Source organism: Sabethes cyaneus, chromosome 1 (assembly GCF_943734655.1).
Source record: "Sabethes cyaneus chromosome 1, idSabCyanKW18_F2, whole genome shotgun sequence".
NCBI lineage: Eukaryota > Metazoa > Arthropoda > Insecta > Diptera > Culicidae > Sabethes > Sabethes cyaneus.
The window spans coordinates 61,262,736-61,290,518 of record NC_071353.1 but is presented as its reverse complement, the minus strand read 5'-3'; the positions used below and the strand labels follow the sequence as shown (position 1 = coordinate 61,290,518).

Below are 27,783 nucleotides of genomic sequence, written 5' to 3'. Positions count from 1 at the left end.
GTGATTACTTTTGTAATCTTTTACGAATTAATTAGGTAATCAAAGGTGATCAGTATAGTAATCAATGATAACCTTAAGTAATTATTGGAAATCATGATTAATTTTTAGTAATCACAAGAGATTGATTACTGGTAATCAGAGGTAATCAGGCATCCCACTGTCACAAATGTCATTCCCATATACATTTTTCGTGTAGCCAACATCTCATCTAGCCCACCAGCACCACAAATTTTGCCTCGGACCAAAAGTATTTGTGAGTATAGCCCGCTCTAACTTCAGCCTCGGATGAATGTGTATTGGTAAGCGCTCGAACAAAATTACTTTTTTGCTTTTTTTCTTTTTGTGTCGAACGTGTAGGAAGCGTAAAAAGATGTTAGCTGCTTCTTTACCCTTCAGTTTCATACGCCTGTAATCAGGGTAATCAGTAAAGTATTGCGACATTTGCCCCTATTTAGACTACCTCGTTTTACATGATTATCACAGTCGAATCTCGCACACGATTTCGCTCAAGGAAAATGAAGTGAAAAAGAAGGGCAAGAAGGAAAAAGAAGTCAAACTCATAAGTTGATTAAACTAAAAGCCATTCTAGTGTCAGATTAACAGTGCAAAATGCGGTATGTTGCATTAGATGATTATCACAGTAGTCTAAATAGTCATAAAAGGGGCAATAATCAATAGTAACTTTTTTCTAAGGTGCGTAGTAATCATTGCTGTTGAAAACCCCTTGAAACCCTCAGAAATTGTTGATACTTTATGTTTATCTGGTACCACTGGTCACGTTTGACAATCTGTCAATTGTCATTGTCACATTTTTCTTTCTTTCTTTCCTTCCGACATCTTGGACTACGTGAAACACGCGTTTTTCGAGTTGCTACAATAACTGTGAGTATTGGACATAATTATTTTATAAACCGTTAAATTCCACAGAGTAAATTGTGGTAACTAATATTGTGTATTTGATGATGATATATTTAATTTTTTGTTGCAGAAAAATGAAACTGAATAGAAATGTTTCCTCTTCACGTCGCAAGAGCCGCAAGCGCCATTTCCAGGCTCCTTCGCATATCAGAAGGAAACTGATGTCAGCACCGCTATCTAAGGAGTTGAAACAGAAATATACGGTTCGGTCGATGCCGATTCGGAAGGACGACGAGGTTCAAGTGGTGCGAGGCCACTATAAGGGGAATCAGGTCGGTAAGGTGGTACAGGTCTATCGCAAAAAGTTCGTAGTTTATATTGAACGAATCCAGCGCGAGAAGGCGAACGGCACCAATGTATACGTAGGTGTGCATCCATCTAAATGTCTGATTGTCAAGCTAAAGATGGATAAAGATCGCAAAAAAATACTGGACCGTCGTGCAGCAGGACGCCGAGCGGCGCTATCCAAGGATAAGGGCAAATACACTGAAGAATCTGCCGCAGCTTCCGCAATGGAAACTAGTTCTTAGAGTAGTGTGGCAGAATTTGTTTCTATTGAGGAGTGGACCGTGTAACAAATTGCATCAAAAAAGGAGTAAACCAACAATAAAAGAGGTGAAAAAATAGAATCTGTTTTTTTTTGTATGTATTGTGTCATTGTTGATATTATCGATTTTTTGGTATACATTGTTTGAAATTGAAATTTAACATCATTGAGTCGCAGTAACTAGTTCTAGGTATAAATTCAAAAATGCATAGCGTCGGATTTAGGTCGAATGGAGTAGGTTTGCTGTAGTATTTACTGACCAGAATAGTAACCGACGTAAAGTTGTAATCGCTTGTAAGATTGCTGGCTACTACTTTCGGTATAAAATCAATTCGTTTAGAATTTTTGTATTAACAATATGGTAATATGGTATGATAACGGTTTCGTAAAACCAGCGGCAAGTTTCTAAATCGTAATATTTAATTTGGAATTTTTCACAATATTGAGTCAACCATCAATATTTGACCCACAATTTCGGACTTTCCACCACAATGCTTTTTGAACTTGTACTGCAACTGATGTCGCAATCGGCCTTACTCTTGAACACAAAGTATAGGTATTTTTCGTTTGAATGGATAATATTTTTAAAAATAACATCAAATAAGTGACGCTAGACTATTACTTTTGTATGGCTGTAGTGGGTATCTACTTGTAATATAACGCCTTGCAATTGGCGTTATTCAAACTCGTGGGTATAGCCTAATCATAAGTTTGTATACCAGAGGAGATCCACGTACTGTTGCGGGAAATGATCGAAACGTTTCTGATCAGAACGGGCCCGATCGGAATGTAGAATCGAGACGAATATGAAAATACATGTACAATGTATTGCTGATTGCAAGAAAGATTGTTCAATCAATAAGTGCGGAATTGCTCATAAAAGTGCGATTGTTTCGGTCTCTTCGGCGCACTTATTGCTTGGAATGTTCTGCGTTCTGCGCACGTTTCGCCGTTTTTTCCCGGTGTTTTCACCAGACACGATGTAAGCTGGTCAGAACGGTGGTAATACCCATCTTCATGTGTGGCGATATTGTATACTATATCCTGGACTGTCGGCAACCCAAAAAGATCAATTGCAACGATGTTTCAAATCAGCTGTACGGTTTGTCTATAAGCTGCAGCGTCGAGACACAACCGCAGCTGTTCGAAATTCCATCTTCGGAGTCGATCTACCTTCTGACTACCGACTCAGAATATGTTGCTTCATACGATAGCCCTACTACGGTAACCAACCTGGCTATATTGAATAGCATCTGTAACCCAGACAGCAACAACGAACGCGATGTCTCACCATTCCCAGGCATACAACAAGCAGTGGAAAAAGCATATTCATATACGGAGCCACGTGCTGGAATGGTCTCCCAATATTAGCGTCTATTATTGAAACCAACTCTGTCTGCCTTCAAAAACTATACAAAAAGACTAGTTTAATTGTTTAATGTTATTGCTTACTTATTAAGAATAGTTCTTGTCTAATTTGTATGTTTTATTTAGTCACATTGTACCTATTTTCCTTGACCTGATATAAAAGTTTTAAACTAACAGGCTACCGTAAGAAATAAACAAACAAATTACAAATGTAACGAAAAAGTGCACCGAAGATACCGAAACGATTTAATGCAGGATCGCACTTTTATGAGCGATTTCGCACCATGGATGGTACCATGATTTTCCTTTCGATCAAAAATAATCAGTAATATACAAATACAAATGAAGTCTTAGCTGAACTAGTCGGCACTGAGGCCTCTGTGATACCATTTTCGGTTTTGATGGGACCAGGGATGTCACGATCACTTAGGGGGGATGCTCATCAACTCTTCCGGCCCACCTCTAGCTTGAGGTGCCAGGTAAAAACTAACTGATTACCTGCCGCTCTACCTATCTAAGGAAGGCGTCTGCACTGAATTATCTCAGTTTGAAATATTCCGCCCACTATTATCACAGTAGCAATAGTGGCAGTAGCTGAGTGGAATGATAAGGACGGAAATGCGTACAGGACCAAGTCCACCCCGGCTGGCGCTAAAAGATGAGCACGCCAGGCAGCTGCAGCAACATCAACAACAATAACAAGGAATCCCCACGAGACATGGAAGGACCACAGCGCACAGTAACGGCAATGAAATCAGAGATCTCCACTGCCGATGGTGGCCAGGACATGTTCTCCTCAACATTCCGGATATCGTTGACTAAGTTACGTCGCAAGCAGCCTCTGTCGCACCAAGGCGTGCAGCAATACAGATTTAACGTTTGAGGGTTTGAGCTAAAAATTCGGGTTTCGGTATGTATAGAGTGATCTGGTTTAAGTGCCAAATGTTTAGCATACCTGCAAAGGCACCCCTGGCCACCGTTCAGCCATGGACATAGTATGCCAATCGCATAAGACAAGTTCTTTGACGATTTGAAGAAACACATACATTATACTCAATGTAATTTATACTGTAAGTAAGATTGCATATTCCATAGACCGAATCATTAAATTTCATTTTTTTTTTGCTACATATACATGGAAGTATTCAATTAACTATATCCAAGCTACAGAGACTATAGATTACAGAAGCGCCGAGACACTCAAAAACCGCTAAATTTTGAACGAAAGCGGAGAGTTACCTTTATTTATGATGGTACTCTTACTCTCCATTTTGTTTCAAAATATGGCGGATTCTGAGTGTCTCGGCGCCTCTGTAATCTAAATAGTCTCCACAGAACAGAAGTGGAAGTCCGAACGATTCGACGATCAAAACTGGTAACAGAGTCTTTTTTGTTTTTATTTTTCTTTGGGAAGGTTTTCGCATAGAAGTGAATAACAGCAATATAAGCAGAACGCTCGCTGTCAATCGCATAGCAGCTTTCACATACTTTCGTGTGCATTCGTATGCGTTCGTGTGTTTTCGTGAAAAAAAGTGACTCGCTACCGCCAGGTTTGCTAGTATCTGTAGAAAGTAGCAAGCACGTGTTTGGATTTCTACATCCACTTCTGTTCTGTGTAGTCTCTGTAAAATCCAAGTAACAAAGCTTGGTAGATCACGAGAGAACTATCCCTTATTCGCGTTAACTGCATTAAACGATCTCTTGCACACGCATAGAAATTCCCATATGTGAGTGAAATCTGCCAAAATGTTGCGATCTTTTGCTTCACTACTCTAGTAAACTTTTGGAGGTTGCAGCCGCTTACGTTCGTCAACGCGAATGGTTTATATAAAATTAAAATGAGGCGTGGTCATACTTGCAATGTCACTTCGGATAACGGTCAGGCTGGGCAGGTTCTCACCCAACATATGCGTGCATATGTAGATTGGCAGAAAGTGTTCTGCCATTTACAATTACTGCCTGTTACAATTAAAATTACCAGGGATGGCTAAGGTTGCCAAGTGGCCGATTTTTGGCCGGCCCGAGCGGTTTTTCACTTGCAAAGCCTTTGGCCGGTCAATTCGGCAAAAAGGCCGGTTTTCCGACGTATGAAGCCGGATTTGTACTTTTTGCCTGGTCTGTTAAATTTTCTGATAAATTTATTAGCAATCATGAACAGTGGATCATTGAAGATAGTTAGTTTTGCAGTGATAATACCTTGCTTCTGGCGGTATACATTAAATTGTCCACTAGCGCCAGAAGCAAGTGGTTGTCACTCAAAAACTAGCTATCTTCAATAATTCCCACGTGAAAATGTCAACCGACTCCCACTTTCTCTCTATGCCGATTACATGCTACCGGCGACTGTCTAACGCACATTACACATTACAGACAAATCCTCTAATATGCTGCCACACCCCCTCCCCCCGCGCATTTTTTGAAGGCAGGTTTGGTTTGGTAATGTTCAGACTTGGTAACCCTAGGGATGGCACAATCACTTTGACTAAATTCACATTCATTTGACAGTACCGTCTCAACCAAGCAAAATTTGACAAAGTTTTATATGGAACATTAGTGCCGATATGTGTCATGACTCTGCCCGGAATGCTAAAATAACTGTTATTTAGAACGTATATTTGAGTGATTTACTATTTAAATACTGTTTTTAAAATAATGTTTTTTTACAAAATAGAAATAACTGATATCATTAAAAAATTTATAATTATTGAATACGTATTTGCTTGTATTGACTCATAAATATTCATAAAAAGTTTCTGCATTATATAGCAAAGCAAAGCCTAGGTGCTGCATTCCGTTACCGAAACTTGACCTTCTGTTTTTATACGACAGACTTCGCAGCCAGCTGTTCGAGTACAGGACAATTGCAGGGCCAGTTGCTACGATCCTATTGACTTCAACAGCCTCTCCCAGCCGAGATTCGAACATACGACGACTGACTTATTAGGCCAGCGTCATACCTCGAAGCCAACTGGGAGGCCAAGCAGAACCACCTAGTCCAAAACGGATTACCAGGCGAGCACTTAATTTAAATGACTGTGAGTCGGAAGACTAATAATGTACGATGATTAACTTTAAAAAAGGGAACATATTATGATATTGAAATTTACCTAAATTTAAGTGTTACTAATTAACATTGTATTTAACACTATATGAATAAAGTTGGCATCCTGGCTTTTGTCGAGTTGCTCCCACCAACTAACGAAAACAGTGAGACTCCCACCCATCCTCTGTTTTAATTGCCTTTGACCATTGCAGTGGTCCTTGGACATCGCTTTCTGCAGACGCGTAGCCTTATGCTTTCGCAAAATTTAACTCGTGATTTCCTTTTGGCTTATCGTTGTATTTGCCACAAAAGACGATCATTAAGACTGTCGCAGTGGCCTTTTAACCCAATGCCCTTCTGGCATACAAAAAAAAAAAAAAAATCGTTGTATTTGGTGAGGGAAGTTCTGTAGTCTTCCCAGTTAGACGTGATTTTGGCCCTGTTGAACAGACGCCTAGCCTTTCTACGGAGTGCTAAGCGTCTCATTCCACCAGGGCACATCATGGCAAACTGTTCGCGTGTTTACGGGACAGTTTGTGTTATACGCGTCCTACATTGCAGGTCACTAGCGGCGATATCCAGCTCAACTGGAGTTCGTATATTATTGTGACAGGAATTACGTAGGGCAATCAAATGATCCCTAAAGGAACTCCAATTGGTTTTCCCCGGATTTCTGAATTGTTCTCTTTTTAGACGATTAGCCTGTCGAAGATGTCGAAAATGATGTCTGTGGTCTGATAAACTTGGTTCATCAGAGACATGCCAATTTTTGACTTTCTCAGCTATAGAGGCGTTACATAGAGTAAGGTCTAGGACCTCTTGTCTGATAGCGTGGGGTCATTCCTTGCATTGATTACATTGACATCGTTAGAAGTAAGATATTCAAGTAGGTACACACCCCTGTTTGTGTCCGAGCTGCCCCATATCGTGTGGTGCGCGTTGAGTTGAGCGGCCGAGTCGCCTACACTCGCAGGCTTCGGTTGCTGCAGGCGACAGGCCACAGATGTCCGACCCGCACTTAACGGCGGATTGAGCCTCTTAGGTTTGCTATCGACTGGTGGTTGCTGCGTACGCCTCTTGCGAGGTTTTCGTTGCGCCCGTCAAGTCTTCGTAGGAGTGCATTGTTTAGGTGGCGGTGGGGTACTCCCGGAGGGAAGTTCCGCACTTTCCAACCTCAACGTTGCGGGATTGCATTGAGATAGTGGTGGCGGGGCGCTCCCAGAAGGAAGTTCCGCTCGTACCGTCCTCGACTTTGCAGCAGAGACTGTTGCGCCTTTGTTGTCGCTTGCATGCTTTACCAAACATATAGTCACAGTCAAAGAAGGCCAAACACATTGCGACGGCGTATCTGCCACGAACGAGCCATACTTACCATTATGAAAGTGATATTCTAATTCTATTTTGAATTGATAAGCATCAATTTAGAGACTATCTAATCATATATACATATATATAATCAATATGTTATTATATCGAACAATTAATAAAGGAAAGTAAAAAGGTAAGACTATATGGACATTCGCTTCAAACTTATAGTACTAGTTATTATGTCTGCAGGGTGATAACCTTGATTTAAAAGAAACTCATTTTCATGGTTAGTAAAACTATTTCCTCCTAAACAAGTGCAGGAACAGACCGAAGTGTCTTCTTCCTCAATTTCGGAGCAATAATTCAAATTGGCACATGATAGTAATTTACCAGTTGATTCACATTCATAGCTAAGGCCATTCCCAGAAGATTGCATTTCGGCCTCTTCGCGTCGAATATCTTCAGCGTTCCTGCATTGGAAAACAAAAAAAACGATTTAATAATGCATGTAGAGATGAACATGTTTGTAATATTACATTGTCATGAAGCGTAGAACTAAGAGATTTATGCTAGCTGCAACAACAGCTAGTCCAAATAAAATAAATACTAGACTTAGCGCCACGTATCCTGGTTTGTTGATAAGCGCCTGGTCGTTTTGAAGCGCAACATAGTCTCCGAAACCTATGGTAGTGAGGGTAACAAAGCAGTAGTAAAAACTATCGAAATACGACCAGCCCTCGTATTTGGAAAATACGGCTGCTCCCGTTGTAATGATTACGGAGGACAGCAATCCCGTGGCAAGCATTAGATTCATTTCTGTTGCTTCGGTTTGTTGGCAACGAAGATACTTTTTGGCTCGCCGAATGACTACCGATGCAAACTTGTTTAAACGTTCGCCTATACTCTGGAACATGACTAACCCAAGTGGAATACCAACCATAGCATATGCCATGCAAAAAGCTTTCCCACCAATTGTAACCGGTGTCGAATGGCCGTATCCAATCATAGCTAAAACTACGGTAGCAAAGTAGAAAGCACCAGCGAATTTCCACTGGGGACCAGCTTTGTGTGGTTTGTTTTCTGTTATCACTATCTCGATCATTCGATAGTCCTCTGGTGTAATGTTGTATTTTGCGACAAAGTTAGCTTTCACACCTGAAATTGAAAGACAAGTTTGAATTATATAAAACCTATTAAACACCAGGCTCCACGAGGATAAAGTGGGAACAAAATGTATAAAGTGTGGCTTCACTATTCTGTATAACGTAATGATTACAATAATTTTACAATTACAAAAATGAGAATCATTAATGCTAACTGGTCAAGTGGCCATTCATCGGGAAAAAGTTCTGGATGTCGAAAGTTTCCATTATCAAGGTAGGAAGGTGATTCGGAGTACAGTTGAAGGTAAATCGTACCTTGGATTCCTGCAATTGAAAGGTATTCACCACATTGTGATCAAGGACTTATTTATTTCCTTTGAGTATATCGGATAAACTATTATATTTCAATATTTTGATATGTTCTATCAATCTAGTATAATAAAACCAAGCTAGAGTTTGTATGTCACGAATAAACTCAAGAATGGTTTGACGGAATTGAATGATCAACCCACGTCTTTTTTGCATTGACCTTGAAATGAGGTCTGGCATATATAATTAATATTTTAGAACGACAGTTCTTTTACACATGACGAAGGGACGGCAGAAGAAAGTAATATTTTTTTAGAGTGAAGGAGAAAGAGCGGAAGGTGAGAGAGTTGGGGGGTGGGGTGGTAATTAGTAGCTACGCTCAACAAGTAGTCGTCGTGACTCCTACCTTTTGTCCAATGCTGGAAGGTGCATGGGTCGAACGAAGCTATAATCAGAGATTATAACTGGATTCGAACCCACAACACTCGCCAGGGCATGTGGCTCGCTGGTACTAATGTACCTTTGAACCTTAGGGGCGCTGGACAAAAGGAGACTGTAAACCCGAAGATCCGCGTTTGCGAATCGCGGCTAACACGCTAACTGACGAACAACGTCACATGCAGTGCGTTGTAAGTCACAAGTGCCTGTACAGTTTCCTCGCCCGGTGTGTAAAACGAGTTAGATTGAACTTCTCAATTCAGTTGTTCGATCACAATAGATCGAGGAAGAGGCACAATTTGTGTCTATAAATAAACTCAACCCACCTTTGGTAGAGTATAAAGATACGTCGCTCACTTAATAAGGGGGTTGTGTAGTCTCATTTTGTCCAGCGCCTCTATGGTTCAAAGGTACATGAGCACCAGCGACCCACATGCCCTGGCGGGTGTTGTGGGTTTGAATCCGGTTATAATCTCTGATTATAATGCTTGGTTCGATCGAGACACCTTCCAGCAATGGACAAAAGCTAGGAGTCACGACGACTACTTGTTAAGCGTAGCTAGTAACAACCCCCCCTCTCTCTCACCTTTCCGCTCTTTCTCCTTCACTCTAAAAAAATTTCATTTTTCTATCGTCCCTTCATCAATTGTAAAAGAATTACCGTTCCGGAATTGAATGATTTTTTCGGCTTCCCTTTGGTTTGCGTCAGATATGCAAAAAAAATGGAAAATCTATCTGAAAAGCTGGCCAATAGTAAAAAAACTGATATCTTTACGTCATCCATCGTATACATACTGTTTTAGATATATACATCATTTAAACGGATACACAATTTTTATCGGGAATTATTATCGGTGCAAAACAGCTGACACCATATTCAATACCAAACGGCGTCGTTGTCGTGATCCTCGTGTACTCGCCTCGAGGCCAACTGGGATGCTAAGGGTTATTATACTATTATCACATTCAAATAATTTGTATTCGTATCTATTAAAAAAGATGCGTAAGAGAATAATACAGGTTATTATGTAGATAACACACTGTCTTTCAGCACGAAATTCCCTGCGTAATTATTGTCTCATCTTTCCCAATTACATTCAGTATGCAGTAATTTATATCAGCTCAGGTTTAAATATATTCAGCATAATATATCCTCTCTGTATTGGCATCAATAAACTGATGTTCATTGGTGGTATAATAAAAGTTCACATCGCTGTTAGGTAGATTAAAGTTTTTAATTTAACCTTGCCAATTTTTAGATACACTAAGTATTGATAGCTTCACCGCCTCCGACGTTGTCACATGGGAATGACAGTATGCTTGCACAATACAGTAAACATTATCAATGAGATAATCGATTTGCGTGACAAATTAGCTTTAAGATATCCGTCAGCCATTGGTAACCATTACTTTTAAATACTTACTTTTCAAAAACTCCCATCGACGGGCTTCTGTTTCCGACTCGAGGGCATCAAATACAGCTGCTCCAATAAGCAAATAAGTAAACGTGCACACAACCAGTGAAAGGGTGCGAATATTCTGTCGTTTCATCCTGCTCTTTACCCAACAGAACTGTATTTCATAAATAAATTTCTTATTTCTACACTTGCAACATTTTCCACAACTTAATTTGAGAATGGTTTTGTCAAATTGTTATTGCAAACTGTTTTGTCATTGTTTTGATAACTGTTTATTGCCATTTTGTATTACACCGTTCACTGTAAAAGACCCTCCCTGTTGTTCTTTGTATTCCAACAGGATATTTTATGACAGCTCTGGGTTTTATTAGTCGAATATCCTTGCATTGCAGATGCGGATACCAAAAGAGAGCGAAGGGCTCTCGCAAAAATAATCTCTGTTTTGCTTTTTTGGCAGCACGAAATTTGAAAGTTTTTTATTATTTAGATTTTAGGGATTTTAGTGTACGTTGGTGATTGCATTGCGTGATGGATTTGATAATTTTAAGAATTAATGTTCTAGTTCTGCAGGGTAGTTAGAAGTTGTTAGTTACAAAAGGTAGCAGTAGTTAGCAAAGGTTCTACAGGGATACCTCGATATAAGATATTTTTATTTAACTACATATCCACGTAACACAAGTAACCTTATAATGGTTTTCAAAGTTTCCGCACAATGTGATTTCTGCTAATAATCAATCAGTTCTAATAATAATCAGTTTTCTGCTGAGAATGTTTTACAAGATATTTTGAAGGCGGCGTAGCTTCTAGCACTTTTGCACACGCTCGGCAGACGGTTCCAGAGACAGATACTACGGTGACGAAAGGCTTTCCTGCCAACATCAGTTACACAAAACACAACTGGTTAGCAAAAGATTGTTCTATTTGATTGGGAGAATGAGTGTTTGAAAAATAAGTTGGCCCATCAAACAATATTTTGTATGTTTGAGTGTATATTCGGAAGTTGAGAAAATTTTCAAATGTACACCCAACCAATGAGTTTTGAAAGCTTGAATTGTGATCAAATCGGCGAATGCTATGGACATAACGAGTGACGGAACTTGAGTTTTTCGAAATTTTCGTTACATGCATTTGCAAACAGGACTCTACCATATTCGAACAAAGGAACAATAAGAGTTCTAGCTAGTTGTAAACGTATAGGTTTTGGAGTGTAATGGCGTAGTGCAACTAATGATTGCATAGACCCATAAACTTTCTTACACACGGCTGCTACTTGAGCATCCCATTTCATATAGCTATCCATGCCCAAGTTTTTAACAACCGCTGAATAAGGAATAATCTTGTTTCCAACCATAATTTGAGCAACTTCATCAAAAACCATTCTCTTCGTTCTGAAAATGATTGCTTGAGTTTTTCCAGCATTTAATCGAATACCGTTTGAGTTACTCCAATCCATAATTTCCTTTATGTCCATATTAATTTTATTTACGAGAATGTCGATTTCATTACTTTTTCCGGGAAGGTATAATTGAAAATCGTCAGATAAAGATGAAATTTACAGTATAGCTATTGCTCAGGAAGATCGTTAATAAACATCGAGAACAGAAGCGGTCCTAAAATTGATTCTTGCGGGAATCCGCTGGGAAAACTATCATTAATTACTGATAGTTATCAGTAAGCAATAATATCACTAAGTATCAGTAAGGTTTCGCAGTTATTGATGCTTACTGATACAGTTACATCGTCCCGTTAGAAAAATCAGTTGGATTAAAGTTAATGGTCGGTAGATGCGTACGATAGACGAAAGTTACACAATATGTCGTCATTGTCGTCGGCAGCCTAGAGCCGGGGTGGCTCGTCCTGTTTCAAGCAGTCGTTTCTATTCAACTCGATCTTGGGCCATTCGTCGCAAATTTCCCAGTCGTCTTAAAAGTCATAAATCATTTTCGACTTGGTCAAGCCATCTTGCATGTTGAGTTTTCGTGTTTACGGTGCCGGTGGGGTTGTTGAAACGAACTGTTGTCGTTGCTCTGTCGTCCGGCATCCTTACGACGTGCCCGGCCCACCGTAGCCTAGCGACTTTCGTCAGATGTAGATGGGGGTCTCTGGGATTCACAAGCAGTGAAAGTATGTCGTGATTCATATACTTCTACCCTTGATGAAAATCATGCCTCTCGATACCCGCTGGTCGGAACACCGCCTCAAGAGTGATGTTGAACAGCATACTGGATAAGCTGTCACCTTGTCCCAACCGTCGCCGTGTCTCGAAGGGACTCGATTGTGTCCCCGAGACGTGCGAAACACATCACTCGTTCCAATGTAGCTCTAGTTAGTCGCGTCAGTTTATCCGGAAAACCAGTTTCGTGCATTATGTGCCATAGCTGGTCTCAATGTATCGTATGTTGCTTTAAAATCAATAAAGATGTGATCCGAGGACACGATGTACCCTCAACATTTCTGCAAGATCTGTCGGATGGTAAAAAAATCTGGTCGGTAATTGCGCGAGCCTCCATGAAGTCCACCTGATAAATTACAATGTAAAATTACAATGAAAAATGCAGTTATTAAAATTTCCTATTTTTTTGCTACCATGCTGTGATGCGTAAAATTACTGATAGTTATCAGTAACGTACTGAAACTACTGATGTTTATCTGTAACGATTTTTAATGATAGTTCCCATCCCTAGTTGATTGAGTCAAAAGCTTTGCTAAAATCAAGGAGCACCATAACTGTAGCAAACTTTCGATCCAAGGCGCATCGAATATCATTTTCGATTTTGATGAACTCTGTGGTTGTGCTGCAGTGCTTACGGTATCCTGACTGGAGAGGGCACAGCAGTCTATTTTGCACTAATGTTAATTAAATTAAATTTTATAATTTCAAAAAGTTGTCTTATATAGAAATTGTCTTAATTTTTTTTTATTCAGTTTGTTTATTTATACGGCTCGCGCACAAATGTTTAATTGTCTTATATCGAAACATAATTTTTTCAAAAATTTTTGCATTAGCGCTCCCCAATTTGGTCTATATTGTGCGTTTACGTTTTTTGAACTATTTATGATTGTTTGAACTATTAGTTTTTTTTACAATTTTTAAGGTTATTTTGAAATAAGGCCATTACAAATATTTTATAAAGTTTTTGTCCTTCCGCGTCCTTGGGCGAAAAAAAGCAAAGTGAATTTTTTTATCGAGCAAAAAAAACAAGGATTTTAAGAATTTTTATTTAAGGTTTAAACGTGAAAACCGAATCTATTCTTGCTTATAATATATACGTTATTATTTTCTATGCAAAAATATACGAAAAAAGACAAAAACGAAGGAAAATTTTTTTGGACGATTTTCGGAAATTCCATTGTTCGAATTTCCATTTCTGTTTCGTGCTTGAAGCGTTAATTCAACTCGGAGACTCGTTTTTCGAGTTTTTCAGACTGTAGAGCCCACAGACAATATGCTACAAAGACATATATGCTACAAATTATTTTTTGCCCCCCGATTTTTCAAGCCAATTTCCAAGGGGGGGGGGGGGGTGACAAAAACTTTAAATATGATTTGCAATGGCCTAATGAACATCTTCATGGCGCCGATTTTGGAATGCAAAATTAGCTCTGGTATCGTTACCAGCTATGTCAAAGGGATTTGTTCGATATAAGACAAATATTGTGTAGTTCTCTAGTTGTTGTGATTGTCTTATATTGAGCGGTTGTTTTATAAGCAGGTTGTCTTATATCGAGGTATCCAGTAGAATCAATATATATAGAATGCCAGTGTCGCTGTTTTTCTACAGGACTCATTGTGGTAAACATGATGCTAACAATCTGTATCAAGTCTGTGCATCGGGAACTTCATTGTCAAAGTTTCTCATTGTTATTTATCTGTTCTTTATCTGTGCGCTGGTTGGTGCTGTCATCAGTGCGCTCTCCGCTGTGTTTTTATGCCAGTAAATGGTGTTAAACGTTCTTTTTCTTTTCGTCCGGATGAATAGAATCCCAAAACTGCGCTCTTTAGCACCGATTTTTTTTTAGAAATTTGAAGCAAGCGAAGTTTCCAATCACATTATTTGGCAGCCATAGTTGATATTTTAAACCGGTTGTCAAGGTTTGACAATGAGATTCCCCTTTTGATGAATCTCAGGCACACACACATTTGCATATATAATGTAAATACATTATCTGAACATGTGTGATGTTTACCACGCGCACTGCTGCGACACTGGCATTCTATATATATTGATTATACTAGGTATCCCTGTATCACATTTTAGAAACCACCAAAAGTAGGATCTGTAGTATCACATCATCCAAATGTATAAAATAAATTTAATTATTAATTTAAATTAACTCTAATTTGCTTTATTCGCGATATCGCGACGTTAAATGTAAGGTGCTGTTACTTGGATAAGTTTAAACTATGAATGAAGCAAGGATAGGAATTTGTCAAAGAGTGCAAGAAACAGATATTTTGGACCATTCTTCATTCACACGCACATATGGTCACTTCCAATGGTCCATGAGGGTGAAAGAAATCGTGTAGTTTCGTAGTCGTAGTCGTCACAATGATTTGTACAAATTTTGCTCTCATTTACAAGAAGCATCAATTGCATTGTAAAAATAAATGTTTAATTCATGACTGATGAAACAATCTCATTTTTTGTTCAGTTTCGTGTCAAAGGTTAAGCAAATATCGTTCGAGCGTGGTTTCCTTAAAATATGGTGATGCAGAATCTTACTACTTAGGGGTAGCTAACACAAATCGAAATGTCTGTCAGTGATGCTTGTAATTTACAAGATACAAAGATTATTCTTGTTTAATCAAATCATTTAGCCTGATTTATTTCTTGTAAAAGCACGTGTACTAGAAAATTTTTAAATTCTATTCGTGCCTGTTTTCATTTTTTTCACGACTTTATCACATTTTGGTAGAAATTTAATAAAATTTATAGAAGACAATTTGCCCATGGCAGCCACAGAAGGTTGGTAACAGGCTCGCTCTCCCAACAAACCATCTAAAAATTTCTGAATACATTAGAAAATTTATTTTTTATTCACCGGATACAAAAAAGATAAATTCACATCACATCAATGTCGTAAAACGCATGTTCTAACTAACTATGTACTAACGAATAATTCGAGATATTTATACATAATAACAAAAATTATATTTGAAAAGAAAATATTAGGCTGAAAATTTCAGTTATTCGGTATTGCAGAATTTTATTTAAAACTAGTTGACCCGACAAACTTCGTATTGCCACAAATTAAACTGTGTTGTACATAAATAGTGAATCTCGGATGACCTTTGTAACAATCTTGAGTTTTGCAAGTTTCTAGGGAGTTCATTGGTGTTTTAATATACAAATTTTCCTCACAGTAAAGTAGAAAACAACTTCCCGCATTGCTTAGCCTGATAAAATAAAGCGGATAGCATTCAAATATTCGCCATCATTACAAACCATTTCGCCGAATACCGTTTTGCGGAACACCAATTCTCGGTTGACCATAACGTGGAATATAGAGTTTCGCAGAATATCATTTCACGAAAAACCTTACGCGGGAGGTACCATTTCACGGAAAATCTTTTCGTAGAAAGTACCATTTCGCAGGGGTGACCCAACTGAAGGAAAGTAATAGAGATCAGTAGATCTAGGAAAATAAATAAACCTAGATAGAGGTGATCTCTACGGGGGACTGCCCCCCGCAGTGGCCGGCGCTTCCGACGGCAGGTCGCCGGCAACAGTCGCGGCCTGTGGCCGTCTCGCGCAGAATTATCTAATGTTACTATCGATAGTTTTTGGTGGTCTTGTTATTGATTAATGTTTTATGAAAAAGTCTACAATTTCTCGAGTTCGATTAGTTTTTGAGTTACGCAAAAATTTCGGTTTTATTTGTATGAAAGTCCTTATCCCCCTACAACAGGGGTGAGGGGTCTCAACCCAAGCAACAGTGTGAGTTTTATTGTACTCTTATTGCAGCATTCAAGACCAATTTTGGTCTTAAATACCATCATAAGAGTGCAATAAAACCCAAATTGTTACTGGGGAAACCATCGTTAAAAAAATCCTGTCTCCAAAACCTCCCACGTGCCAAATTTGGTTCCATTTGCTTGATCATTTCTCGAGTTATGAGGAAATTGGCATTTCATTTGTATGGGAGCCCCCCCCCTCCTAAAAAGGCAGAGGGGTCCTAACTCATCATAGAAAAAATTCAAACCTCCATAAACACCCGCATGCCACATATGGTTCCATTTGCTTGATTAGTTCTCGAGTTGTGAGGAAATTTGTATTTCATTTGTATGGGAGCCCCCCCCCTCCTAAAAAGGTAAGGGGTCTCAATTCATCATAGAAAAAATTCATGCCTCCAAAAACACCCACATGCCTCATATGGTTCCATTCGATTAATTAGTTTTCGAGTTATGAGGAAATTTGAATTTCATTTGTATAGGAGCCCCCCCTCCTAAAGTGAGGAGGGGTCTCAATTCACCATAGAAAAAATTCTAGTCTCCAAAAACACCCACATGTAAAAGTTTGTTCCATTTGCTTGATTAGTTCTTGAGTTATGCAGAAATTTGTGTTTCATTTGCATGGGAGCCCCCGCTCCTAGTGGGAGGAGGGGTCTCTAACCATCGTAAGAACCTTCCCTGGCCCCAAAAAACCCTATTTGCAAATTTTCCCGGCGATCGGTTCAGTAGTTTTCGATTCTAAAAGGAACATTTGGGCAGACAGACAGAAATCCATTTTTATAGGTATAGATTTTAGAAACTGAGCTGACAGTCAATTATAAAAGCTGATAATTTCGAAAACAATTTCTAATCATTCAAATGTGCCTAAGGCTAACCAAAAACGTTCACAGCTATAGAAGTTTTTGGAACGTCTTAGTACTGAATACGATATCTGAAATAGAATTTAATTATACTAGAATTTAATTGGATAAGTTTTCTTTTATATTTAATTTCAGGTTTACAGCTGTATTATTAAGTGATAATAACTATTATTCTAGTATGCAATTGTTTACATGTTTGTTGTATAACAACTTATTAAGGGCTAATAGCCCGGTAATTAGCTATACATAATTGAATAAGCTACTAACTGACAAAAATGTTTGTTGGGAAGTATGCATCAGCACAATCAAAAAGGTCTTTGAATCGATCGCACTGTACTCAATAACAAGACTGTTGGTAATCTTTGCAGTTTATAATCATTAAATACAAGTACACAGTCTACTTGAAGTAGATAAATATTTGAATGGCTGAGTCAAAGGAAATAGGACGCGGCAGTTCTTTGTACAAATCTTCCGAACCCTGTATCAATTGGACATGGCCGTCGAAAAAATTAAAAAAAAATTGTATTTCGGATATCATTCCTATAGAAATATGGGAAAGACTTTTTTGTATAATTTTTGGTATTCATGAACAAAACAACTCGAAAAGAAAGAAGACGACCAAATTTTATTTTTTCGATCATTTTGTCTTTTTCAGGCTGAGCGTATCGTTCACAAAATTCAAGTAATGTGAAAGTCGTGAAAGTCGAAATCAAAAAAATGGGTCCAACTAAACAACTAATGTTGAAAGAGAAGGTACATGAAATTTGAAAAACATTATTTTATAGGAGCTTTATTTTATTGCGTGGTTTTCCCGTAAGATACTGGAGTACTTGGGTGTATTTCTTTCGTCCACTTTCTATAATCACATTTGTATAAAATTAAGCAGAAAAGACTATAGAATTGAAATTTGACTATAGTATTAAGAAGTTACGGATTCAGACCCGATTAAGTAAAACAAATTTAAATTTTCTGTATTGTTCATAAGTTTATTTGTTCAACATTCTGCGATCTAGTTTCAAAACTGTAACAGAAAAAGAGTTGGAATTTGAAATGTAATCTGATAGCAATCTTCTCTAAGTTCCTTAACACATAGATTTATAAGTCTTATTTTTACATGTGGTTCTTATCAAACAGAAATTCGCCTAGTTTGGGCGCACTCTTCTTCATCTTGTTTAGAGTAGCAATTTTTTCGGCCAATTCCCGCTGTCCTTTATGTTGCTCATCAAGATACTCGCCGGTAAGATAATCGGCAAGCTGTAATACAGTATTTTTAGTGATGCTAAAGATTTGTATTATCCGCAAAGTGCAAAAACTTACGTGGAAATCGTTTGAACCTTCCTCACAAGCCTTGATCACTTGGCGAATACTGTGGGTTACTTCTTCCTCTTTTTTCAGTGCATATTTCAACGCGGTTTCACCATCTGTTCCGCTCGGAATTTGGAAGCTCTGTTAGGATGGTACAGAATACAGAGGATTGCAACGTAAGGAACCCAAGAATACTCACATAATCAAGATTGAAAGTAGTCTTGTTGACTGGGCCGTGGCCTCGCATCAGTGCATATTCGATCAGTTTGATACCATGCTCGCGTTCTTCGCCAGCGGCATTGAAGAAGAATTTCTCGAATCCTGGAAGATTAATTTTTTCCTGGGCAAAATGGGCAGCAAACTTCAGGTATACAATAGAGGCATCGAATTCTTTGTTGATCTGGCCATGCAAAGCTCGGAGACACTGGTCATCCATGGCATTCCATTTGTACGTGCCTTGATCCGATGTTCCTGTAAAAATGACAAGAAAAACATAGGCAGTAGAAAAAATTAAACAGAAATTATGTGAATCACTGTATCAAAAAAAAAAAAAAAAAAAAAATTAAACTAAAGCAAATTTCTAACGAATCTGCAAATTTCACAGCGAAACCAATCAATACTTAGGAGCAGGGATGGAAAAAAATCGCTCCTAGCGATCAAGAATATAGGAGCGATCAGATTCTAATTCATTGATATCACTACTTGAAGCGACAAAGTATTGGTCGCGATCTGTACGGATTGTGACAAACCTTATACCATGTTCATTGCTTGATTGCGACAAGAAAACAGATACAATGATCGGAATGTATGAATCTCAATAGAAACATGCATAACCTTTTTTCTCGCAGCTAGATAAAATCGAACACTGTGATCGACTGCTGAGAATCTTGTCATTAGATAAAGATTCACTGTTTGTCATAAACTGTACATGATCTGTGCGTGTGGCGATTACTCATAGATTTGAATCGCTGATATTCCATTCATGGTTACGAGAATTCTCCGACTTTTACTGACTCGCAATAAAAGCACAAACTATAGCTTTGACATACATAAAATTCATCCAAATGATTTAAATTTGGCGACAAAATTGCTTTCATTAGTTTGTTAGCGATGAATAATGAAATCAGCTGTTTTCTCTTGAGATTCTTTTTGTTTCAGAATCGCATCCACATGGCACCTTCAGGTACAGTTACGAAGACTAGACTTTCACTCTTTCTTTGTAGGTAGATTGGAACGATTGATACAGTCAGAATGTAGGCATTATAGTCTACGGGTATCTCACCATGTAACATATGTAACAGATCAAAGCACTCTACAGACCGTAGAATACAACAGAAGCGACATAGCACTCAATTTTTGACACTAAACGGTGCTTAGTTTCAAATATTGAGTCTTGCCGCCTCTGTATTGTACAGTCTCTCTGTAAAGCACTATCAGATTCTCGTGTATTAGTGAGAAACAAAAACGCAAATCCTTTCTTTGACGATTTATACCTACTAGGAAAACAGAGAACTGTTTTTCAGGAATATATGTCGCAGTTACCTAATAGTTTTCAATTAAGCAAATGATTTTTATAATTATCAACGCTACTTACCCTTTTGTTCCTGAGCTTGGGCCGTTTCCTGGTAAAACGACACTATGGTGATGACAACGGCAACAACACCGAAAAAGATCGACTTCATCATTTCCACTTTTCTTCGATAATGAATCTGCAAATAAGAAAGAAACTTGCACTGTTTCTGCCTGTTTTGAAAACTATTGACATACTGAATTTTGTTATTAAGAACCGCTTCGCTAAGGTATTTTGCGCCGTCAACCTTTATACACACTGGCACAGAAGGTATGACTTAGAGCTGCGATAGAATAGAATAATCAAAACCTCACAGCTTAGCTTCCACTGCTCACGGTGTCCGATACTTTTATGATTCAATTCGACACTAGGCTGGTCATTTATCGCATAAAAAGAACTCACAAGGGTGTAGCGTTGTGTTGGTGCGTGAAACGACGACTCATTGCACCAGATTAAATGGTTTTTACAGAGAAAAATGGTTTTGCGCACGAACCTACAACCATTAGACTGCCATATTTATGACTGTATGCGAATGCGACTGCCTGCCAATCGATGATAACAAGAGATCGCTGTGGAACACCATGGACAAGTTGAATGTAAAACCATTGTTGTTACATTCACCAACACTAAGCAATTGCCAACTAATTTATATTTATATTTTCAACACATAAAACTGTCTACATGCAGTGAGCACCTTCATAATAGATCAGATATTCGAGTAAGTAAGACGTAAATTCAATACAATTCGTTCGCAGCGCAGCAGATTGCCACAAACTATAGATTAATGTTGGTCTTTTACGCGTTTTAGCTCTTAAACGATTTTTGTCGGGTCAAGAAGATTCACAAAATCGTTAGGCAGTGTAAGCAAATCGGGAACATATAAGTGATACTTTGGGTCTTAATATTTCAGTAAAATGTTCGAAATGAAGTTTCTTTTGTTGAGCGTGGCCTTAGTCGCCGGTTTGTGTACGATCCGCGCCGATGATACCAACGGTAAGTTTGGTTTACTGTTTTATCTGTAAATGGCTAACGCTTTTCTAAATGTTGACTTATTTCAGCCACCGATGTTAACAAGTTTACTGCCCAGTTTTCAGCCATCAATCACATCCGCGATGATTTACAAACATTCACTAATCAGCAGCTGGAAAAATCATATGATTTCTTACTGCTTTCCTTTACTTTTGATAAATACGAGTTGGATCGTCCAGGTTTCGAGAAACTATACCGGAAAGTTTCCGATAAAGCTTGGGAGGATACCGTCGGATTGATTAAATATCAGAGCAAACGAGGACTATCCGTTACACTAAATGGGGTTCCAAGCATAGGTAACCGATTCCCTATTCGATAATCTGAGTCACCTATTTTATTTCATTCCTATATCTTTATTTTAAATAGTTGGTCAACTTAATGAAGGCAAAGTTGATAAGGCTAGTCTTGTGGATAGTGACGAATTATCATCGCTGAAGTTGGCGCTTGGTTACGAAAAGCTGTTAGCCGATGAGAGCCATCGAATTCATAAGAAGATCTCGCACGCACACGATAAGGGTGTAGCTTATGATCCGGATGTAGCCCACTATTTAGATGAGGAAATTATCGAATATCAAAGTGGTGTCATCCGTAAGCTAACTGGTTATATTCATAATCTGCACAGTATCATTGAAGAACCTAAAACTAAGGATATGGGCATTCATATGTTCGATGAGTATCTTGAAAAAGTGGAGTAGTGCCTTTTCTGTTTAAAAATACTTGCACTGATTGTTGTAAGAGATTGATGATAAATTCTCTATAAATTTATTTTTGTATTTTTCAATCGCCCAGAATAAAATTTGAAAACCGAAATAGCAGCGTTTAAATAAATTGTGTTATAAAATGATGACCTGCAATTGGTTTATTTTGTAATAACAGCTGAACTTTATCTCAAAGATTTCGAATATTTGATAAGCCGCTCACGTACCTATAATCCATTTCATCTATCTGCATTTTTCAATTACAGATTCAAGTGTCGTGCTGCTATGTGTGTATAAAATCATTTCACGTTGTTTTCTGTATGGATATTAATATGTCATCACTGCGAACAATATTTGATATGTTGCTTATTATCCGTGTTTAGGTGTCGCTGTTATCAACATTTTTCCTTAATGCATACTATTTTGCAATAGGTAATGTGCCCTTAGTCCCCTTAGTCCTTAGTACGAAAACTGGCTTTGGAAAGAGGCAAGAGGCAAAAAGAAAGGGTGTAGAGGAGCCTGAAAATAAACCAATGCTATTTATGTATGATCTTTACTTTTGCATTGAAACCTATTTTGCATTATCAATATCGTTCCTAGAGGCAAGAAGTGAAAATAAGTCATAGTTTTCCTTTGGTTTATGCCCTGTCATCGTCGTTGAGAATGCCGTAGTCTGTAGCTGTACGATAGAAGGACGCAGGGTGTCTGAGAATAAACCCGTATCATTTAGTAAAATGCCATTCAGCGTAAAAGTATTTGGTTATTGGATTATTACCCTTATTATTCATTGCTGGGTAGTGATTGTATATCATAGCGTAGCATAGTTTGATATTGAATGCTGGGCAGTGATTGGATTAGAAAATTTTCCATTTAAATATTTTTACTTTATGAATAAGTCAGTTACATCTACACCACTTCATCACAGAATATCTTGATTTTCCGCATGCGCAAACATGCGGAAGGAAACTGTTAGTTTCTACTGTTTTCAAAAAGCAACTCATACTACTTTAAAATATTCTTTGGGGCCATCCGGATACCACGTGGACAGCAAAATACTAACTTTCAACCCCCCCCCCCACCCCGTCCCCCACCGAGGACGAGCGTGGACATTGACTCAACCCCTACCCCCCTCCCTGTTTGTCCACGTGGACATTTTTTTTTCTTATGTGTAATTTAACAAAATAGAAATGCATGGTGCTAAATTTTGTTTTCAACTTGATTTATGCAGTATTTATAAAAAAACTCATGCTCCAATCTACAGGCCGACACAATATATACGGATTATGAGTCGCTGCGGAAATTTGAGTTTTTCCGTGCATTTTCTGTCAAATTTGCGCAGCGTAAAAATCCGTATGCAAGGTGTTAGGACCTGAATTCTTCTGTTCATAGTAATCTTGTGTACAGCGAATTATTATCGACTGCAAGAAAGTCAGTTTCAGTTTGACTTTTGCTTGACGATTCTTCTCCGTCAAGAGTATCCCTGTCTAACTAAATCTGAGGTGCTGATTTTCCGTCTACTTCAGCACAACACAGGACCTTTCCGATGCGACGTGGTTCGCAAACTCTTCTGAAGACGAATCCTTCCGTAATGATTGGTTCATGTGTTTACGTCAACATATGCCTATGTTTTTGGTATGAAAAAAAAAACCCGATTTAATCCACCTAGTGGTGAAAGAAACCTTTGTTATACGGTCTTACTTGGTATTTGAGATAGAAATCGACACGTTTTCGGAACATAATTCATCTATTGGTTAACGTTGCGTAATGCGTTGGTTTACATAAAATTTTTGAAAATTGAATAAGTTTACAAATTTTGAACAAAATAGGAACACTTTTAAATTTTGATAGATCCTTTTTTCATGTAATTGCTGAGTAAGGATAAGTAAGTTGTTATTAATTTGAGTAAGTGCAAATAAAAGTAAGTTGTAAGAGGAAATCTTATTCTTTAACATATACATTGCCTAGTAAAGGTCTAGTTTATAGGTTTTTGAACTATGCATAATTTCCTGTAATGCCATTCTATTTGATTCACATCAATAGAGTTTTCTTGAATAATTTTAATCAATTTTTATTAACCTTCGGTTACTCACGCTGTTGTATTTTGTACAACACGTGTAGGTTTTTCAACGCCATATTGTTATAAAGTTACAAATCGTTGTTTAACTAACGAATATTCTTCAATAAACTTATTCTGAGCAAAATGTCATAATTATTCAATGCATTAATAATTTAAATTGTTTGAAAAATAGATCAGCATAAACCGCCATCACAGAAACGAAACAATCAGCATGCGAGGTGTACCGCAATTGACCCCAAGTGGAATTTTCTCTCGTTTCTTCATATGGAAAAATGGTGTCTGTATGCAGCAAAACTAGCCAATGTAAAATGTTTAAAATGTATCCGTCTGCTGGTAGTCGAGTAATTCGTAGTCAAAATTAAGGTATTTTTTATAATCAAAGTTCTACAGTTCCTAAACAAGCAAACATAGAGGTATACTATATTCAGCAAAGTTGTGTATTTTTATCATTTGTACAATTTTGTAATACAAGAAAAAGTCATACAACAATTACAAAAAGAGCAAAAATATAAAAACTGAGTTTACAAATTCATATACAATAAATAAGATTTTTCTATCTTAGCTGTAGAGATGGAAGGTTACTGTCTCTAGCAAAATTTCTTGTAATAATATGCTCTATAACTTTGCAGAGCACATCAATGTGTTATATTGACACTGAAGAAAAATAATTTTTTTTATTTCACTTTTAGGGGGATTAGTCAAAATTTAGATTCCACCAGACGATAGAGCTTTTAATTTCAAGAAACTATTCTAAAGGTTCGATAAACCTAAAACCAAGTTTTCTCAGTCAAACCTCTAGTGCGCACGTTTTCTTTGGTTTGGGGTTATAGTGCGCGCGAGTAATTGTGTTACAAAAGAGTGTTCGAGGGTTAATATCTTTTGACCGGTACAACCAATTCTTATAAAATTTTGCATATATATTCATAGTGTCAAAACCTCTCGTTTGATATTAAAATAATTGAAATTAGGTAAATTATCTTGGTTAAAATCATTATAAATTGTTGTTAATTTTGGTGTGGTGTATACGGTTGCTCATAACTTTCAAATTAAACGTCCAATCAAAAAACCATTCAATAGTGATCTATTAGCATATATTATCTTTCAAATGAGACTAATAGCGCATAAATCGGTTTGGCCATCTCTAAGAAACAGGCGATAATTATTACTTTGCCAAAACAGGTTTTTTAAGCATAACTTTTAAACTACTTGTTTGTTTTCAATTAAAAATTTCTGAATAATTTAGCTTTAATAAGGGCTTTCATTTGATACTAAGATCGTTGAAATCGGTCATGTAGTTCTAGAGAAACCCGTGTCACGTATTTTTCACATTTTTGTTTATAACTTTTAAACGAAACGTCGTGTCACGAAGCAACTCAATAGTGATCTACTAGACAATAATACCTTTCAAACAAAAGTAATAGCGAACGATTCGGTTCAGCCATCTCTGAGAAACAGGCGATAGAAAAAATCATTACATACATACACACACACACACACACACACACACACACACACACACACACACACACACACACACACACACACACACACACAGACATTGCTCAAATCGTCGAACCCTATCGATTGGTATATGTGACTTGGCCCTCCGGGCCTCGGATCAATTTCGTGTTTTTCGACCAATTTTTAAACCTTTGTTATAGTATAACAAAGGTAAAAACTTTTCCACGTGGACATTTACGATACCCCCTCCCCCCTTCCGTGGACAAGCGTGAACATTTCCATACCCCCCACCCATCTCTAAACTGTCCTCGTTCAGGGCTCAGTATTGAGTGCTCATGCAAATAACGATGTTCATTTTGTTTTCTATTATTGTCAATTGCAAGGAAAATTGTACCACCCAAAGTGCGATATCGCCTATAAAAGTGCTATTTTGCATTAAATCGTTTCGGTCTCTTCGGCGCACTTATTGCTTGGAATATAACGAAAAAGTGCGCTGAAGATACCGAAACGATTTAATACAAAATAGCACTTTTATGAGCGATATCGCACTTTGGATGGTACAATTTTCCTTGCAATCAGCAATAAATTAAAGAATACCATCCTTATCCATTTAAAAAACTACAAGGTATACAGCCCTAAGGGTTGTACGAAAGGGTGACGTAGGACTATATCAAATCATTAGATCAAAGACTAATGTAAACTGCATTTCTGGCATATGTATGTTTATAAGAATCTGTGAGAGCCATTGCTTAGTGAATGTTTAAAAGAGAAGAGCGAAATATTCAAATTCAATTCTTCATTGAATGCAATGGTGGCTTTGAAAATGCGTGGACGGGGGTTCATAAGTACAACGCCTGCAACCATTGAGGCATAGAGATTTTTTTTAAAAATCACTTGTGTGCATCATAAAGGTTGAAATAGTAATGAATGATCAGCCCACAGTTTATTGTATTAAATATGATTATGCGTAGCTTGCAGTGTTGGGCACCGCTAATTCGCTAACCAACTAATCGAGAAACGCTAGTTATATTTTATAATTTATACTCAGACTAGCCGAATTTTTGCTGGTCCATAATTCCAAACGAAGTGACGCTTTTTATTTTAAAATTAATAAACTGTAAAGCATTATAATTGTTATAATTATTTATCCATTATAATTGGTTTTGATCTTAGTTAAATTAAGAAAAGTCGTGTAATATATATATAAATTAGTAATAGTCGGTACAGTGATAGATAACAATGTAAGTTGTTGCGATATGTTCAAAAATAAACAGTGACTGTTAATTTGCAGTTTACGATTAGTGATTAGCGAAATTTCCACGATTATCGAGCAAATTGTATCGGTTAGCGAATTAGCGAATTAGCGGTGCCCAACACGGGTAGCTTGACATGTTTCAATAATCTTACTTTAACTCACTTGTAGCCTTTAAAAGGGCCGTTGGTTACAAATAACAGTAAAGCCAAAGCACGTTCATCGCAAGTATCACGTGCCATCTAGCTCTTCAAAAACCTACTATACAATGGAAACATTGACCGTGAAACTTGCTAATAATGTACATGGATATTGTTGGGTTGTTGTACATGTAGGATTGATGGAAACTCAAATGATGGCATTATTATGATGCAACTATATTTTATGTAAAGGACTGCTGGTGAGTTCGTTTCATATGACAAATTCATATACTATGCATTAAATGATAAATTCATGAATACAGAGGCAACATATAAGTGGAAGACTGGAGGATGGAGTGAGGAGTCAACCGAAATCACTAGGAGGAAACTCGTGAAGGTCTGAAACAATATTTATGTTGCACTCTTCGAACAAACGAACCATCACGTGGGTTAAAGCTGGTGCAGCGAACTTGATTGTTACATGGAAGGATCCTAATGCTGGAAGGAAATTTTTATAATCCCGGAATGCGCACAAGTATCTCTGCTTGTGGGTCCGCTCAATCGCTTTTGGTCCTTCTACAACAGCTTAAGTGTGAAATTCATTTGACAATCAAATTTTGATCTACTGTAAGTCTACTCACATACATTGGCAGGACCTTGAACTGATGGTGGATTCCACCCCATACAATACACACAAGGCATGTACAAAGGTACGGGAGACAGATTTATGCAAAATTCAGTTTGTTTCAACGGAAGTCGGTATGAATATCGCAAATAACCCGGTAATTCTTTTTGCATTGCAAAAACAAAGGATAAAGTAATTTTTACAAAGGGCTCTATGCATTCACTTGTGCTCCTAGTGTGTTTTTATTTTTTCGTGTCACACATAGTTGGTGAAAGACTTCTGCCAAACCTGTTCTCTACTTTTCCAAGATAAATAGCGATCCGTTGTGCAGGCGGTTACTGTTTAATGTGTTTTGATTCAA

The 27,783-nt window shown here is 37.8% G+C and overlaps 4 protein-coding genes across 12 annotated transcripts; 2 read left to right on the top strand and 2 right to left on the bottom strand.

The window, feature by feature from the left end:
• The first annotated feature begins 785 nt into the window (after nucleotides 1-785).
• LOC128740075 (60S ribosomal protein L26) lies at nucleotides 786-1,541 on the top strand. Its single transcript, XM_053835589.1, has 2 exons — nucleotides 786-882; nucleotides 989-1,541. The coding sequence occupies exon 2, from the start codon at nucleotides 993-995 to the stop codon at nucleotides 1,446-1,448; it is 456 nt and encodes a 151-aa protein (XP_053691564.1). The 5' UTR covers nucleotides 786-882; nucleotides 989-992; the 3' UTR covers nucleotides 1,449-1,541.
• Nucleotides 1,542-7,318: 5,777 nt separating this feature from the next.
• LOC128732972 (potassium channel subfamily K member 9) lies at nucleotides 7,319-11,115 on the bottom strand. Of its 8 annotated transcripts, none has more exons than XM_053826474.1 (4): nucleotides 10,279-10,438; nucleotides 9,830-10,021; nucleotides 7,721-8,339; nucleotides 7,319-7,654 (listed from the first exon to the last, which is right to left on the bottom strand). In XM_053826474.1, the coding sequence occupies exons 3-4, from the start codon at nucleotides 8,284-8,286 to the stop codon at nucleotides 7,384-7,386; spliced, it is 837 nt and encodes a 278-aa protein (XP_053682449.1). In that variant the 5' UTR covers nucleotides 8,287-8,339; nucleotides 9,830-10,021; nucleotides 10,279-10,438; the 3' UTR covers nucleotides 7,319-7,383. The 8 variants fall into 8 exon arrangements, with proteins under 8 accessions (XP_053682449.1, XP_053682450.1, XP_053682445.1 ...); XM_053826475.1 differs by lacking the exon at nucleotides 10,279-10,438 and adding an exon at nucleotides 10,076-10,272; XM_053826470.1 differs by lacking the exons at nucleotides 9,830-10,021; nucleotides 10,279-10,438 and adding an exon at nucleotides 10,459-11,115.
• A 7,121-nt stretch (nucleotides 11,116-18,236) lies between these two features.
• On the bottom strand, nucleotides 18,237-20,611 carry LOC128732975 (ferritin subunit). 2 transcript variants are annotated; one of them, XM_053826480.1, is made up of 5 exons: nucleotides 20,455-20,611; nucleotides 20,165-20,279; nucleotides 18,770-19,041; nucleotides 18,583-18,711; nucleotides 18,237-18,519 (listed from the first exon to the last, which is right to left on the bottom strand). In XM_053826480.1, exons 2-5 carry the CDS (start codon nucleotides 20,253-20,255, stop codon nucleotides 18,376-18,378), a joined length of 636 nt encoding a protein of 211 aa, XP_053682455.1. In that variant the 5' UTR covers nucleotides 20,256-20,279; nucleotides 20,455-20,611; the 3' UTR covers nucleotides 18,237-18,375. The 2 variants fall into 2 exon arrangements, with proteins under 2 accessions (XP_053682455.1, XP_053682456.1); XM_053826481.1 differs by lacking the exon at nucleotides 20,455-20,611 and adding an exon at nucleotides 20,338-20,454.
• Nucleotides 20,612-20,850: 239 nt separating this feature from the next.
• Nucleotides 20,851-21,979, top strand: LOC128732974 (soma ferritin-like). Its single transcript, XM_053826479.1, has 3 exons — nucleotides 20,851-21,133; nucleotides 21,199-21,465; nucleotides 21,536-21,979. The coding sequence occupies exons 1-3, from the start codon at nucleotides 21,055-21,057 to the stop codon at nucleotides 21,862-21,864; spliced, it is 675 nt and encodes a 224-aa protein (XP_053682454.1). The 5' UTR covers nucleotides 20,851-21,054; the 3' UTR covers nucleotides 21,865-21,979.
• Nucleotides 21,980-27,783: the final 5,804 nt, after the last annotated feature.

What these genes read in the sequence shown, in the direction of transcription:
- LOC128740075 (XM_053835589.1), top strand. Translation starts at nt 993, where the DNA reads ATGAAACTGAATAGAAATGTTTCCTCTTCACGTCGCAAGAGCCGCAAG.
- LOC128732972 (XM_053826470.1), bottom strand. Translation starts at nt 10,585, where the DNA reads ATGAAACGACAGAATATTCGCACCCTTTCACTGGTTGTGTGCACGTTT. An exon ending in TCGATGGGAGTTTTTGAAAA is followed by an intron (nt 8,340 to 10,458) that starts GTAAGTATTTAA and finishes TTTCAATTTCAG; the next exon opens with GTGTGAAAGCTAACTTTGTC. An exon ending in GTTCTACGCTTCATGACAAT is followed by an intron (nt 7,655 to 7,720) that starts GTAATATTACAA and finishes TTTCCAATGCAG; the next exon opens with GAACGCTGAAGATATTCGAC.
- LOC128732975 (XM_053826480.1), bottom strand. Translation starts at nt 20,255, where the DNA reads ATGATGAAGTCGATCTTTTTCGGTGTTGTTGCCGTTGTCATCACCATA. An exon ending in CTACTTTCAATCTTGATTAT is followed by an intron (nt 18,712 to 18,769) that starts GTGAGTATTCTT and finishes CCATCCTAACAG; the next exon opens with AGCTTCCAAATTCCGAGCGG. An exon ending in AAGGTTCAAACGATTTCCAC is followed by an intron (nt 18,520 to 18,582) that starts GTAAGTTTTTGC and finishes ACTGTATTACAG; the next exon opens with CTTGCCGATTATCTTACCGG.
- LOC128732974 (XM_053826479.1), top strand. Translation starts at nt 21,055, where the DNA reads ATGTTCGAAATGAAGTTTCTTTTGTTGAGCGTGGCCTTAGTCGCCGGT. An exon ending in CCGCGCCGATGATACCAACG is followed by an intron (nt 21,134 to 21,198) that starts GTAAGTTTGGTT and finishes GACTTATTTCAG; the next exon opens with CCACCGATGTTAACAAGTTT. An exon ending in AAATGGGGTTCCAAGCATAG is followed by an intron (nt 21,466 to 21,535) that starts GTAACCGATTCC and finishes TATTTTAAATAG; the next exon opens with TTGGTCAACTTAATGAAGGC.